The sequence below is a fragment of the Protopterus annectens genome, chromosome 2.part0 (assembly GCF_019279795.1).
Source record: "Protopterus annectens isolate FY-2018-M chromosome 2.part0, PAN1.0, whole genome shotgun sequence".
NCBI lineage: Eukaryota > Metazoa > Chordata > Ceratodontiformes > Protopteridae > Protopterus > Protopterus annectens.
In genome coordinates this window covers 1,014,217,251-1,014,232,319 of record NC_056728.1, presented here as the reverse complement: position 1 = coordinate 1,014,232,319, position 15,069 = coordinate 1,014,217,251, and the positions used below count along the sequence as shown (strand labels likewise).

At 37.9% G+C, this 15,069-nt stretch overlaps 1 protein-coding gene across 2 annotated transcripts in view; it reads right to left on the bottom strand.

Annotated features, from left to right (window-relative positions):
- Positions 1 to 15,069, bottom strand: part of BMPR1B (bone morphogenetic protein receptor type 1B) — a 781,127-nt gene that overhangs the window by 14,823 nt on the left and 751,235 nt on the right. For both annotated transcript variants that reach the window (XM_044061268.1, XM_044061269.1), the window contains exon 9: positions 10,414 to 10,589. In XM_044061268.1, the coding sequence (XP_043917203.1) occupies positions 10,414 to 10,589 (176 nt within the window). The remainder of the gene's footprint in view (positions 1 to 10,413; positions 10,590 to 15,069) is intronic.

The following is a 15,069-nucleotide window of genomic DNA, read 5'->3' as shown; positions in this document are numbered from 1 at the left end:
CAGTCTGTACATGGTGTGTTGTATGATGTCCCCCATGTAAAGGCAGAGTTTTGAGTAATTTTCTGTGATTGTAAATGTAATGCATTTATTTACACTTGCAATCACTTGGTTTAGGTTCTTTTGCTTAGATGATTATAATTGCTGAAGAACTTTTTTTATATGTTTTTTGTCAATCAGTGTTCATTCACAGTTAATGAAACAGAATCAATGATATATATATATTACCAAAAACTCATAATGTCAAACATTACTTTCTCGAGATGAAAATAACGAAAATGAAAATTGCGAGTCATGTAGTTTTCGCAAGGGTAAGTAAACACTTGCCCAAAACTATACAAAATACACCGCAATATCTAAAACCCACCTCTCATGCTCAAATCTCCATCAAGTGGAATGCAATGAAATTTAGATCATAGTACATACAGGAAAGCCATCCGATAAGATAAAACTATATAGGTAATGAAAAGTAAACTTGAAAAACAGGCATGAAGTTATAGAATTGTCATTTGAACAACACATATTATACAAGTATTACAAATATTATGTTAATGCACAGACATGCAACAGTAGCATTAAATAATTACATAAATTTTTTAACTATACAGAATTTTTTTTTTACATTTAAGTTATCATTAAGGTCCTAGATACAGTTAATAAGAACTAGTGGTTTTTGTACAACAAGCTATATAGTGTCTCTAAAACAACAACATATGAACTCCTCTAGAAGATTTTTAAGCATATTTTTGAAGCTACCAAGAGCATTTTGTAATTTTTTTTCTCGTAGAAGATGATTCCATGTAGTTGTTGAAAGTATGTGAAAACATGTTCCCCTATAATTGATTTAAAGATAAAATAAAACATTTCAATAGCATCAAACAAAATATCAAGCAGGAATTACTGTAATGGAACAATCTTTGTCTATTTATCAGAGCTATATTACTCATCTAATGTCACTAATATGAAACTCTGTATATCACTTGAGAACATTCTGCCATACAGTCTCAGGTGGTAACAAAACAAATTAATATCAAAACCCAGATTATCTGCTGGTAGAAACAGATGTATTCTTATACCTACTGGGCTCACAAGATCAATCTTTGAAGAAAAGAGTTTTTACTCTGTTAGACAGGTTACAGCTATAACAACACTGCCTAGCTAAAATGATGCATTGTGCAAAATGGCCAGCCTTGCATATATAGCACAGGTACTGACCGGTATACATTTTACAACCTGTGTACTATCGGTGGATCGTCTAAATTTCTTGGGATGCAAATCTATCAAAGTCTAGTTTCCTGAATTTAGAATTTCTGGAAACTAACACTTGTTATTTTGAGGTAAAGCCCCTGAATCCCACTTGAGGGGGCAACTATAGAACTCTTACTTACATGACCAACTCCAAGGCTGTACTAGCCAGGGGAGAGAGAGCAAAACACAATTATAGGCAGTGAAGTTTTGGGGAACTGCACTTCAGGAAAACTGCAATCTGGCAGGTATAGATGCACCACAGCTGTAAAAGGTATTTGACTGCTGAATGCAGAGGCAGTACAACATTCACAACCTTGTGATATTAGCTCACATTATGGAGTGCAGTGCCATCTACCAATCTCAGCCAAGTGTGTGCTTTAAGTGTTTCAAGGTTTCATGGCACAAATACAGATCTTACCAAATGTGTGTGTGAGATAATACGTCCTGAATTTTGTGTAACTAGCCTATGACCTATCCCTGTTTTTTTTGTAACACCATTTATATGCAATGAGCATGTAATATGTGTCACTTTCACAGCATGCTTTTCTAATCCCTAGAGTATGTAGCTGATGTGAGGTTTTGCTTCTGTGATGGGTTAACAAATATATTTGTAGTAGAACAACTGTTGGCACTTGTTAAGATATTGCAACAATGCAATATAAAGTAAGTTTTTAAACTGTATTTATTTATTCATTTTTTTATGTATATCAAGTCCTTTAATAATAATGCTAAATGTCAAACTATGTCACTGGGCATAAATATAGTTTAAAAAGGAGCAGTCTTGAGCAACTGAAAAGGGCTTCTGTTGAAATGAGGTAGGTGGCCTGGGCAAGGGTTAATAATTTCCCAGACACTGAGATGAATTAAACTTTGTAATTTTGTGAAGTACATGATTCAAGAGCAGCCTGCTCACAGAAGCCTTCATGCTGAACAGACTAGTAGGAGATTTATTTTACTTGGCACCTTTTCAAAACAAGTAAAACCAGTAGAAAGGAGGATTGAAGAGATGCGAGTTTTCTGAATAGTAATAAAGTGGCTGGATTAAAGGGAACTACCTTGTAAGATGTATACATTTAAATGGGTACACCTGAAACTACATTGGAATGGCATAATAAATGAGTGATTTATATAGCATAGTGATCATATAATTTAAAACTTTGTAAAGAATCTACATATGCAGTTTAAATGGTCCATATGAAATATACACGTCAGTAAATGGAGATGCATGTGCATAAGAGCTGTCCAGTTATTTATTTATTTATTCATGCGTTTTACTTATTTTTGTTTTATTTTTCTTATGGGTTAAAAGAACTGCTCCAAAGACCTTTTTCATGTACAACCTGGGCCAGTTATGTAAATAAAGTAAACAAAACAAACATAATATAAACATTATTACAAATATAATACTACAACAAAGAGCAGAATGTGTGTCATTGCTACAGGTATAAAGAATATAACAAACAGGAAAATATAAGCATCACTAATGCACAGATTTGCACAATATATATGTACCACATAACTTTAAATTTCTACCTTAGATTTCCTATTTAATTGAACTTTTCGGAGACTATGCACTTTACTTACTTGTATTCTGTACTCACCTTGGTAATTTATGTTAGTATTTCAAACATATTTCATTTCAACATTTGAACTGTAGCAATACATAATCTAAAGTAATTTCAATGTATGTTTAGCTCGGACTGTAAAAGTATGAAAGTGTATTACTACCTATGTGAATTGTAAATCTCTAAATATTATTATTGGTGTTTTTGCTTTTTGGTTGTAGATGAAAAGTATCTCTGGACCAATCTGTCTGGTTTTGAAATACTAAATAAATAACTAGGTAAACATTAGCAGTAAGAGGATGACTGTATGGGGATATTTCTGCAAAGTCCAATATGGTAAGAAGTACTGAAAAGGGAAAGTTGAGACATACTGAAAACAAATAATATAATATTCAGATGTGGAACTTTTTCAATATGCTTGGGCATTAGCTGAACCAACTTCCCCTGGTCTGTGCCTTAAAATTACAAATGGTTATATCTGTATAAGCATTTGAACTCTGCAATTATATCACACACATTGTAAATGAAATTTCAACAGGTAAAAAAAAAAAAAAACAGAACATCTGAAGTGGAATAAAGACAGTAGTTCTAAAACACTTAAGACTAGATACATTTTTGATTACAAATACATAATGATTGCTAGGAAAAATGTCTTCCTGCCATGTTCTAAACCCATTTTTCTTCAGTTTTTAAAACTAGATAATTAAAAAGGAAAGTTTAATTATGTGTAAACGTGTTTTTCTTGTTAGCTTTTCTTTCTTTCTTATTGTACATACATATGTCAATAACACAGAAGAATATAAGGAGAAAATTATCTGGGACCATATGTCATTCATGATCTTAGTAGTGCAAGTAGTATGCTAGTCTGCATGCAGAGGGTGTAGACACAATGCTGATGTAATTGTTTTATGGGCGGTGCACTGACAATGTCACACCCAAAATAATGGCAAAAGTCACTACAAAGAAATGGACTTCACCACATTGGAGGCAGTGTCAGGGGTGTCCACTATAATAATGGTGATAGAATACAGAAGGTTTATGCCATGCACATTCGATGGAGAATACAAATGAGATGGGGAGAATAATATTATGTGGACTCATATTACTGTCACCATATTGGGGGAGGAAGATAAGATAACAAGAAAAAGAATGAGCATTAGAGACACGGAATGTGAAACATGGAAAGGGAAAGACTTGTTTGATGGAAAAGGGCATATGTCACAGAAATGCTGGTCAGGCTCTAGATCAGTCTGCTGGAGAATATTATAGCATGTTAGTCAGCAGCTGTAGGAATAGGTAAAGAATGGCAGGATGGACTGTAGAGGGACTGCCTGCATAAACATGATTGTACAGGGACTGCCTGCATAAACATGATTGTACAGGGACTGCCTGCATAAACATGATTGTACAGCAACTGCCTGCATAAACATGATTGTACAGGGAGTGCCTTCATAAACATGATTGTACAGGGACTGCCTGCATAAACATGATTGTACAGTGAGTGTTTGCATAAACATGATTGTACAGGGACTGCCTGCATAAACATGATTGTACAGGGACTGCCTGCATAAACATGATTGTACAGCAACTGCCTGCATAAACATGATTGTACAGGGAGTGACTTCATAAACATGATTGTACAGGGACTGCCTGCATAAACATGATTGTACCATGAGTGTTTGCATAAACATGATTGTACAGGGACTGCCTGCATAAACATGATTGTGCAGGGACTGCCTGCATAAACATAGTTGTACAGGGACTGCCTACATAAACATGACTGTACCGTGAGTGTTTGCATAAACATGATTGTACAGCAACTGCCTGCATAAACATGATTGTACAGGGAGTGCTTGCATAAACAAAATAGGGTCTTACATCCTACTAGTCTCATTACAGTGGTTTGTTCATATTTAAGTTAATACACATGTTGCCTGGTTTTCTGTACTTAGAAAGATAACAAATTAGAGGGTGAAAAGCTAATGTGAACTTTTGAAGAAGTTGCTAATTATGAGAAGTGTAGTGATAATTTACCACAGAAGTATATTAAACTAGAAAACTGGTCAGATCTCCTCACTTTTGTCTAAATAACACACATATTACTTTTTTGATTACTAACATAATTTATAACACTAACTTTAATCAGTGGAATTCAGCGGCTGTTACTTGGAACAGGTAACGATTCTCATGCATACTGGAATTTCTTTTGCCTGGAGGAAAACAGAAGGTAGGCTAACATGCTAAATTCACATTTGCAGAAACTTTATTATTTAGAAATTTAGTGACAATATCCTCTGTAAGGATATTAATTTTGAATGTTTGCCCTCTACTGTTTTAACTGCACTGCCTTCTTCACAGAGGCTTCACTTCCTTTATGTTTTGTATTCTGACTTCACTTTTTGAAGTAATGCATGGTTTTGAAAACAGTTGTTTAACTCAGTCTTCCATTCATTTATAAACCCTCATTCAAGATTTGTGTGACAAAAACATAACACCTACAAAAAAGACAATTCACAGGGTAACCGATCTTACAGTGCCTTTATGCTGTACAACAGATAGTAATAAGTACAGAAAAATATCGCTAAGTAAACATATGAATGTGATGGGGGAACAGAAACAAATGAGACGGGAAGAGGTGGATGAGGTATGCAAGTTATGGGATTACATTCTGGCTCAAAGAATTATGGGAAACTGGTGGCCTGGGGATCTATAGGTGGCTGAAGTGACTTGATGATTAAAACATGTGGATATGCTACACAGACTGCAGGATTATTTGACTAAAAAAGCAAAGTATTCTTTATCAAATATAATAGTATGGACTAATTATATATTTTAGATGCAATAGTTTCATATTAAAGAACTTAAAAGCACTTTTTCATAATGTTTAGTGATTCAAGTAAACCCTAATATTCATCATCAGTGTACCAGTTTTAAATTACTTGCACTCATACATAAAGTGACACTAGACACCTTTTATATGAAACTGTTTCAATTATATTCAAATATATATTACATGTATGTAATATGGAGAATAAAAGAAAGTCTTATTGTGCCATGTTAAATTAATTTCCTTAATAGTATTTGTAATCTGTGTGATTTAAGACTTTATATTGCAGATTTGGTCTTTCTGGATGCTTCAGAATGGAGTCATAATGTATGTTAAAAATGACAATGCTTACTTTATCAGTGTGGAAGTATACATTTGTATTTACTGATATTAGCTAGCGAGGAAGGTCGATGGTGTGTAGAATGTTTTCAGTCATGATCTGAAACATAAGTTACCAATACTTGTAAGAAGAGATACATTACACAGTGGATATACAGCTGAAGGTAGAATAGAAAGGATAGCAGTATTTGATGTGCAACAACTTTCAAGGAAAAAGCATATACAATTGCAGAGCTATAGAGCTTTAGTTATTACAGCAGTATTTACAACATTTTAATAAAATGCTGATATCTAGATGATTTAGCCATGATGAATGAACTAATATTCATGTTGATCTTTGGGCTGGTCCTTGGGTTGTTTTTTAAACAGTAAAAAGATTTTTGATTTTCTAAAATCTTGTGATATGTCTTTCCAACAAGCTGGTGTGATTTTTTTTGTGAAGGCCTTTTCCCCTACAGCTAAACTGTACGCACGAACTGGAATGAGTAATATATGTACACTGGTGATGTTATTATTATTATTACTATTATTATTAGAGTAGAATTACTGAGAAGAAGGGTAAAAAAGGGAGGCAAACAGTTGAAGACCATCAACGGAAGATGTTGTTGATGGACATAATCTGAAAAACAACAGAGGTAATATAGTTCATACCTGTGTTTGCTTTACCATTCTCGGAAAAAAGCATTTGCTGGAATAATTAATTGAATCGATGTCTGACTGCTGTCGCTGCTAATAAATGAGGCAATAAGGCAGCAACCTACTGTGATATAAACAGATTAATCTGTGAAGTACATGGAGATTCATAACTATATGACATTGTTAAAGGTTTAGGCTGCTAGCCTAATTGCATAAATATGTACAGAAAAAGAAGAGGCAGCTAAAGGATGGCCACACCTTGAAACTGAAAAAAATATCTCTCCATATTATCTTCATCTTTTATTCATTACTACTGTCTCTGAATCACTGTAATTGGCTGTTACTAATCTCTTCATATTATCTTCATCTTTTATGCATTACTACTGTCTCTGAATCACTGTAATTGGCTGTTACTAATCTCTTCATATTATCTTCATCTTTTATGCATTACTACTGTCTCTGAATCACTGTAATTGGCTGTTACTAATCTCTCCATATTATATTCATCTTTTATGCATTACTACTGTCTCTGAATCACTGTAATTGGCTGTTACTAATCTCTTCATATTATCTTCATCTTTTATGCATTACTACTGTCTCTGAATCACTGTAATTGGCTGTTACTAATCTCTTCATATTATCTTCATCTTTTATGCATTACTACTGTCTCTGAATCACTGTAATTGGCTGTTACTAATCTCTTCATATTATCTTCATCTTTTATGCATTACTACTGTCTCTGAATCACTGTAATTGGCTGTTACTAATCTCTTCATATTATCTTCATCTTTTATGCATTACTACTGTCTCTGAATCAATGTAATTGGCTGTTACTAATCTCTTCATATTATCTTCATCTTTTATGCATTACTACTGTCTCTGAATCACTGTAATTGGCTGTTACTAATCTCTCCATATTATCTTCATCTTTTATGCATTACTACTGTCTCTGAATCACTGTAATTGGCTGTTACTAATCTCTTCATATTATCTTCATCTTTTATGCATTACTACTGTCTCTGAATCACTGTAATTGGCTGTTACTAATCTCTTCATATTATCTTCATCTTTTATACATTACTACTGTCTCTGAATCACTGTAATTGGCTGTTACTAATCTTTTCATATTATCTTCATCTTTTATGCATTACTACTGTCTCTGAATCACTGTAATTGGCTGTTACTAATCTCTCCATATTATCTTCATCTTTTATGCATTACTACTGTCTCTGAATTACTGATCTCTCCATATTATCTTCATCTTTTATGCATTACTACTGTCTCTGAATCACTGTAATTGGCTGTTACTAATCTCTTCATATTATCTTCATCTTTTATGCATTACTACTGTTTCTGAATCACTGTAATTGGCTGTTACTAATCTCTTCATATTATCTTCATCTTTTATGCATTACTACTGTCTCTGAATCACTGTAATTGGCTGTTACTAATCTCTCCATATTATCTTCATCTTTTATGCATTACTACTGTCTCTGAATCACTGTAATTGGCTGTTACTAATCTCTTCATATTATCTTCATCTTTTATGCATTACTACTGTCTCTGAATCACTGTAATTGGCTGTTACTAATCTCTCCATATTATCTTCATCTTTTATGCATTACTACTGTCTCTGAATCACTGTAATTGGCTGTTACTAATCTCTTCATATTATCTTCATCTTTTATGCATTACTACTGTCTCTGAATCAGTGTAATTGGCTGTTACTAATCTCTTCATATTATCTTCATCTTTTATGCATTACTACTGTCTCTGAATCACTGTAATTGGCTGTTACTAATCTCTTCATATTATCATCATTTTTTATGCATTACTACTGTCTCTGAATCACTGTAATTGGCTGTTACTAATCTCTTCATATTATCTTCACCTTTTATGCATTACTACTGTCTCTGAATCACTGTAATTGGCTGTTACTAATCTCTTCATATTATCTTCATCTTTTATGCATTAGTACTGTCTCTGAATCACTGCAATTGGCTGTTACTAATCTCTTCATATTATCTTCATCTTTTATGCATTACTACTGTCTCTGAATCACTGTAATTGGCTGTTTCTAATCTCTTCATATTATCTTCATATTTTATGCATTACTACTGTCTCTCAATCACTGTAATTGGCTGTTACTATCTTCTAATTTGCTATGTCCCAAAATGACATAACGGAGGTCTATCACCTTATATGATTTTATTTTACAGCCAACCATCAAATAGTGCCTGTTGATTAAAAGGATCTTTATTGTGAGCCTTCCCTACACTAGCTTGCAGTGAGAATTTTGTAATTTCAACTATCAGCATTGCTCTATTTGAATCATTTTGCTTCCATGGATTTTTATTAGCAGCCATCTATTATACAGCAGAAATTACATTATTATATTACAGAAATTAGCATATGAAGACATTTCAAAAATCAAATGCTGATATAAAACTAGGAGTAATATAAGCTTTGTCTTCTATTTGACTCTTCTCCATCTTGAGTAAATAAAAGCACAACTAATATTTGATGAGAAAGAAACATGACATGTGGATCAAATAGTCTTATTCATTCATACTAGAAAACTAATATGAAAAATTTGATTTTTTTCAATTTTTTTTTTTTTAATTCAACAGTGTGCCCCCAGGCCACATTATTTATTTAAGGTGTGATGCTGGTTATAAGTGGCTGATACTTAAATTTAGGTATTTAAATGTGTATTAACTCTTTTGTGCTATGTTTTGTCGTGGTAATACTTGTTTGAGATACATCAGTCTTGCTTTACAGATCTTCTTCTTTCGGCTTTTTCCTGGTTAGGGGTCACCACAGTGGATCACCTGTCTGCTCATGATTAGCAGTGGAGTTTTACAGTGTCGAGATGCCAGCCCAACACCCAACCTTCCACAGAAGGCACACACACACACGCACACACTCACACCTAAGACCAATTTAGAGTGTCCAATCCACCTACAGCATGTCTTTGGGAGAAAACCGGAGCACCCGGAGGAAACCCACACGACGACAGGGAGGACATGCAGACTCCACAGAAGGCACCCCAGCCGAGAATTGAACCGGCGAACCTCTTGCTGTGAGGTGGCAATGCTAACCGCTGCACAACCGTGGCCACCCAGTCTTGCTTTACAGATAATGAGACAAATATAATTCAACAGTTTAGACAAAACTACATTAGGGCCAAATTATAACACAGACTCCATTACAAAAGTAAAGGCCACAGAACTTACCCAAGTATCTAGAGATTTTTTAAAGAGATGAAATTTTGTAAAAAGCCAAACAGCAACAAGTTCAGCATAAAAACAAATGGAAAAATTATTAAATTATGTTTCATCTTTATGTTACCCTCTCAGACTTAAAGGGAAAGAAAAACAATTTTTGAAAAGTAAAATTTGATATTTTGGTGGAATCATCCTTTAAATATTTTTTGAATTCCTAATAATGTTACTTTAAGGCATCCTTATGAAGACACAGAAAATACACACACGCACGCACACACACACACACACACACACACACACACACACACACACACACACACACACACACTCACACACACACACACACAAACACAACCATACACACACACACACACAAACACACAATGATTAAATCAAAAATGTCATTGTTGAATTTGATGAATGTATTTATATCTTTGCTGGACCTCTTTGGCACACATGGCAAAAAGAATAGGGATTCTATTTTGTAAAACTGCAGATTATTGTCAGAGCAAGGCTGACATTAATATTTTGTAAAATAATTAAAAAGATCTATTTAATGTTTCTTGCTTTTTACCTCCTGACACACATCTCCGTGCAATCTCCCAGAGGATTAGGCCAAAGCTGTACATATCTGCCAAAATATATGACTGAAAATGATTCCGGTTCAGACTCTCCTCCAGTACCTCTGGCGCCATGTAGCGTTTTGTGCCCACTCGAGTGTTTGGTGGAATGTCTACTTCATTGGTGTCACTAAAAGAGTAAACAGAAACAAATCTGTACTACAGACGCATATTTACATTAAAAACAGTATAACATATGCACGCCCCCACAAGCACAAATTTAACTGACATTTAAATTCCTGTAAATGCTTGCTGTGGTAAATCTGTGCATAGAAGGAAATAGAAGTTATGTACCTACTATAACATTCCATGTTAGTTGTCTTCTTCTCCCTTTTTTCTTGCTGGTTGGGTTTGGAGCTGATCTTCGGCTCCAACTCGGCCATCTTCAAAAGCTCGAGAGCTGCTTACTGGCTTGAGGCCCCCCCTATATCCCATGATGCCTGGTGCTAGATACCCAGATCTCGTTTGGTAAGTCTAACTGCAGACATAATAATACAGGAATCCTATCCTAGAATGCATAAATCCTACTGGAGAGACTACTAGTCAGAAGGAATAGCCAGAGAAGACTCAGCCAGTGAAAAAAAAACATAAGGAACTCTTCTCAGTCTACTAGGATAGGGGGATGGAGGGTGGGATGCAAGAAAGAAGGCGAGAAGAAGACAACTAACATGGAACGTTACGGTAGGTACATAACTTCTTAATGTTAAGTTGTCTATCTCGCCTTCATTCTTGCTGGTTGGGACAGTGTCCCTAGCACCTCAATCTTGGGTGGCTCATTGGAACAGACTCTTCAGAACAGAGGAACCAAAATCAGCTCTGCTCCTGGAGGCCACGTCCAGCTTATAATGTGAAATGAAGGTATGAGGATTGGCCCATGTAGCTGCCACACAAATAGTTTCCATTGGCAATCTTGCCTGAAAAGCCACTGAAGTAGCTAGAGCTCTAGTGGAGTGAACGTATGGTTTAGCAGGAAGCTCTTTATTCCTTAGCTGATATATCAATGTAATAATATATGTCAACCACCTAGATGAGGTTACTTTCGACACAGGTAGACCTTGTTTACCCTCAGCATAGGACAGGAACAGTTGGTCTGATTTTCTGATTTGCTTAGTTCTATGCAAGTAAAACGTAACTGTCTATGAACATCCAACTGATGCAATTTGTACTCTGCCTTGTTGGAATAATTTGGAAAAAACACAGGGAGATCAATAGACTGATTCAAATTATTGTCAGAAGAAACCTTTGGAAGGAAGGAAGGATTAGTCCTGAGAGAAACTCTATCATTGTGGAAAACTAGATAAGGAGGGCGAACACAAAGAGCCTGAAGCTCAGAAACTCTTCTGGCTGAAGTAATTGCAACCAGAAGAAGGGTTTTCCAAGAAAGAAACTTCAAAGAACAAGAAGCTGCAGGTTCAAAGGGGAGGCAATATCAGGGAAGCTAAAATCAAATTTAGATCCCACGGAGATTGAGAATCTCTCACTGGGGGCCTGAGTAAAGTAGCGCCTTTGAGAAAAGCTTTGCAAAGCTTATGGGACATAATACTAGTATCCGATAGACCTGTATGAAAGTTTGAAATTGCAGCTAATTGAACTCTAATCGTGGCAGAAGAAGATCCAGCATGAAAACGTTCCGCTAAAAAATCCAAAATATGGTGCACAGGGGCTGAAAAGGGATCTATATTTCTAGCCTCTGCCCAGAAAGAGAAACATTTCCACTTACTAGCATAAGTCTTTCTAGTGGTAGACATGTGATGATAAGATGATTTCACACACCGAGTGGGAGATGTTCGGAAGCCTGGCTAAGGTTGGAAGTGGAGCAACCAAGCAGTGAGCTGGAAAGATTGAAGAGATTGGTGCAGCCCACCCGATTGATGGATCAGGAGGTCTGGAACTGGGTCCAGGGTCCAGGGCTGCTCCAGAAGGTGATGATGCAGGAATGGGAACCAAATTTGTCGAGGCCAGTAAGGGGCAATGAGGATCATCTTGCATCCCAATGTGGTAGCTTTCTGTATTAGTTTGGGAATCAGGGGAAATGGAGGGAATGCATAAAGAAGTCCCTGAGGCCAATTGTGAACTAGAGCATCTCTGGGGGAGTGTCCGGGAAGAGGGAGGAGAGAGAAGAAATTGTTGCACTTGCTGTTGAAGGGGGTGGCAAAAAGGTCGCAGCAAGGCTGACCCCATTTGCGGAAGATTTGGTCCGCCACTGTCTGATTGAGAGATCACTCGTGAGGCATGAGAATTGCTCTGCTCAGCCTGTCCGCTATAACGCTGGACTTCCCAAGGATGTGCGCTGCTATCAGAAACCATTGGGAAGAGATCGCCCACTGCCAGAGTCTGAGTGCTTCTTGACATAGGGAGTAGGACCTGGTTCCGCCCTGCTTGTTGATGTACCACACTACCGACATATTGTCTGTTTGAATTGCAATGGTCCCAGTGGAAAGAGAGTTCTGAAGAGCTTGCAACGCCAAAAGCACGGCCCTCATCTCCAAGACATTGATATGCAGATGGTACTCGTGAGGCTGCCAGGTGCCTTGGACTGTTCTGCCCTGAAAATGCCCTCCCTCACCCGATCAGGGAGGCATCCATGGTCACCGTAGCCACTGGAGGAGGAAGAGCAAATGGTCTGCCCTGGGGTACTGACGGGGAAACCATCCACCAAGCAAGTTGGTTTTTGCATGTCTGTGTGATCATTATCATGTGAGACATTGGAAGTTGCTGGAAAGACCATTGGGTGAACAGCATCCACTGAAGAATCCTCATATGAAAACGAGCAAGGGGGACTAGTATGATAGCCGCTGCCATGAAACCCAAGGTTTTTAGGACGAATCTGGCCTGAATTTTTTTGCTTCCTAATAAGACCTGCACATGTCGGCGAATGTCTAACACTCTGTCTAATGGAAGTCTCGCTGACATGTCCTTTGTATTTAAGTTTGTGCCTATAAAGGTAATAGATTGACAAGGTGACAATGCAGACTTTTTGAAATTTATTGTGATACCTAGTTTGGAGCAAGTTTGGATGGTGTAGTCTCTGGCTCGCAGCAGGTGATGTCTGGTGGTAGCAGTAAGGAGCCAGTCATCTAGATATCAAAACACCTGAAATCCTTGCTGTCTCAGGTGAGTGGTAACTACTGCCAAACATTTGGTGAACACCCTGGGGGCTGTGGTGAGGCCAAAGGGCAGAGCTCTGAACTGATAATGACTGGCTCCCAGCCGGAAGTGGAGGAATCTTCTGGAGTGTCTGTCCATTTTGATATCATAGTACGCATCCTGAAGATCTATGGAGCCCATCCAATTGTCCTGACCCAGAAAGGGTAAAATGGACTGTAGCGTGACAATCTGGAACTTCATTCTTTGAACAGACCTGTTTAGTCTGCTGAGATCCAGAATGAGTCTCTAGTCCCCTGGCTTTTTTGGTACCAAAAAGAACCTTGAGTAAATTCCTGATCCTTGCTGGTCTGCTGGGACTGGCTGGATGACTCTTTTTCTTAGCAGTTTTGACATTTCTTGAACTGCTTGATCCCTTAGATTGGGTGGAACATCTGGAAGGGATTTGTTGGGAATGTAGGGGGTGCAAAAGAAGGGGATTTTGTAGCCTTCGGATATGATAGACAGTACCCATTTGTCTTGTGTTATACTTTGCCAGGCTTTTGGGTACAGTGATAATCTTCCCCCGACTGCCTCCGAAGGTGGACAGCCAGGCAGCACCTCAGGGATGCTGGAAGGGCTTGTCAGAGAAAGATTCTCTGTTGCCCTGATTTTGCGGACCCCCTCTGCCCCGAGGATGGTGTCTATTGTTGTTCCCTCCTCTGCCCCTGGAGGGGAACTCACCACGTGTGTCAGGCACAGCTCCCTGGGGTTTCCGGAACCACATCTTCCCACTCTTCTGACCTTTGGGATACGGTCTAGAAGGAGTGGAAAAACGGACTCCCACAGCAGAGAGAGTCTTGCCTTCCTGCTCACACCTGGTAAGGGTATCCTTCACCTGTGATCCAAAAAGAGCAGAAACATCAAAGGGGGTGTTGGTGAAAGACGCCCTGAAGGGTTCCGCAAAGTTACATAACCGCATCCAAGCATGCCTCCTCAAGGCCACGCCTGTGCCTGCGGCCCTACTTGCACCATTGGCTGCATAAGAGATGAGCCACATGGAGGAGTTTACTACCAAATTAAGAGTCGCCAGCTGGGAGGCAACCTTATCCTGGGCTCCCGCAGCTGATGGATCTTGAAGGGTATCTCCTAGCTCTTTAAGGAGATCCCTTTGAAGGCGGGTAAAGGGGCACAAGTAGTTCAGTGACCTCATGGAGAAGGTAAACATCTGCTTCCCATATCTGTCCATCGTCCTAGATTCCTTATTAGGGGGATGGACAGATGAAGAAGTTTCAGCCAACTCCTTTTTTGTGGCCGCTGCTACCACCATGGCATCAATGGGAACACCCTTTGCCAGAAATTGCTTGTCCTGTGGTGCAGTAATAAATTTTGTGGGTCTTCGAGGGTTGGTTCCACTGTGTCTGGGGCTGACCACGCCTTCCGAGCCACCACCAACATCAGTGGATCGAAAGGCGGAGACACCCAGGAGGTGGAGGCTCGGGAACCAAACGCGTCCAGGAATACCG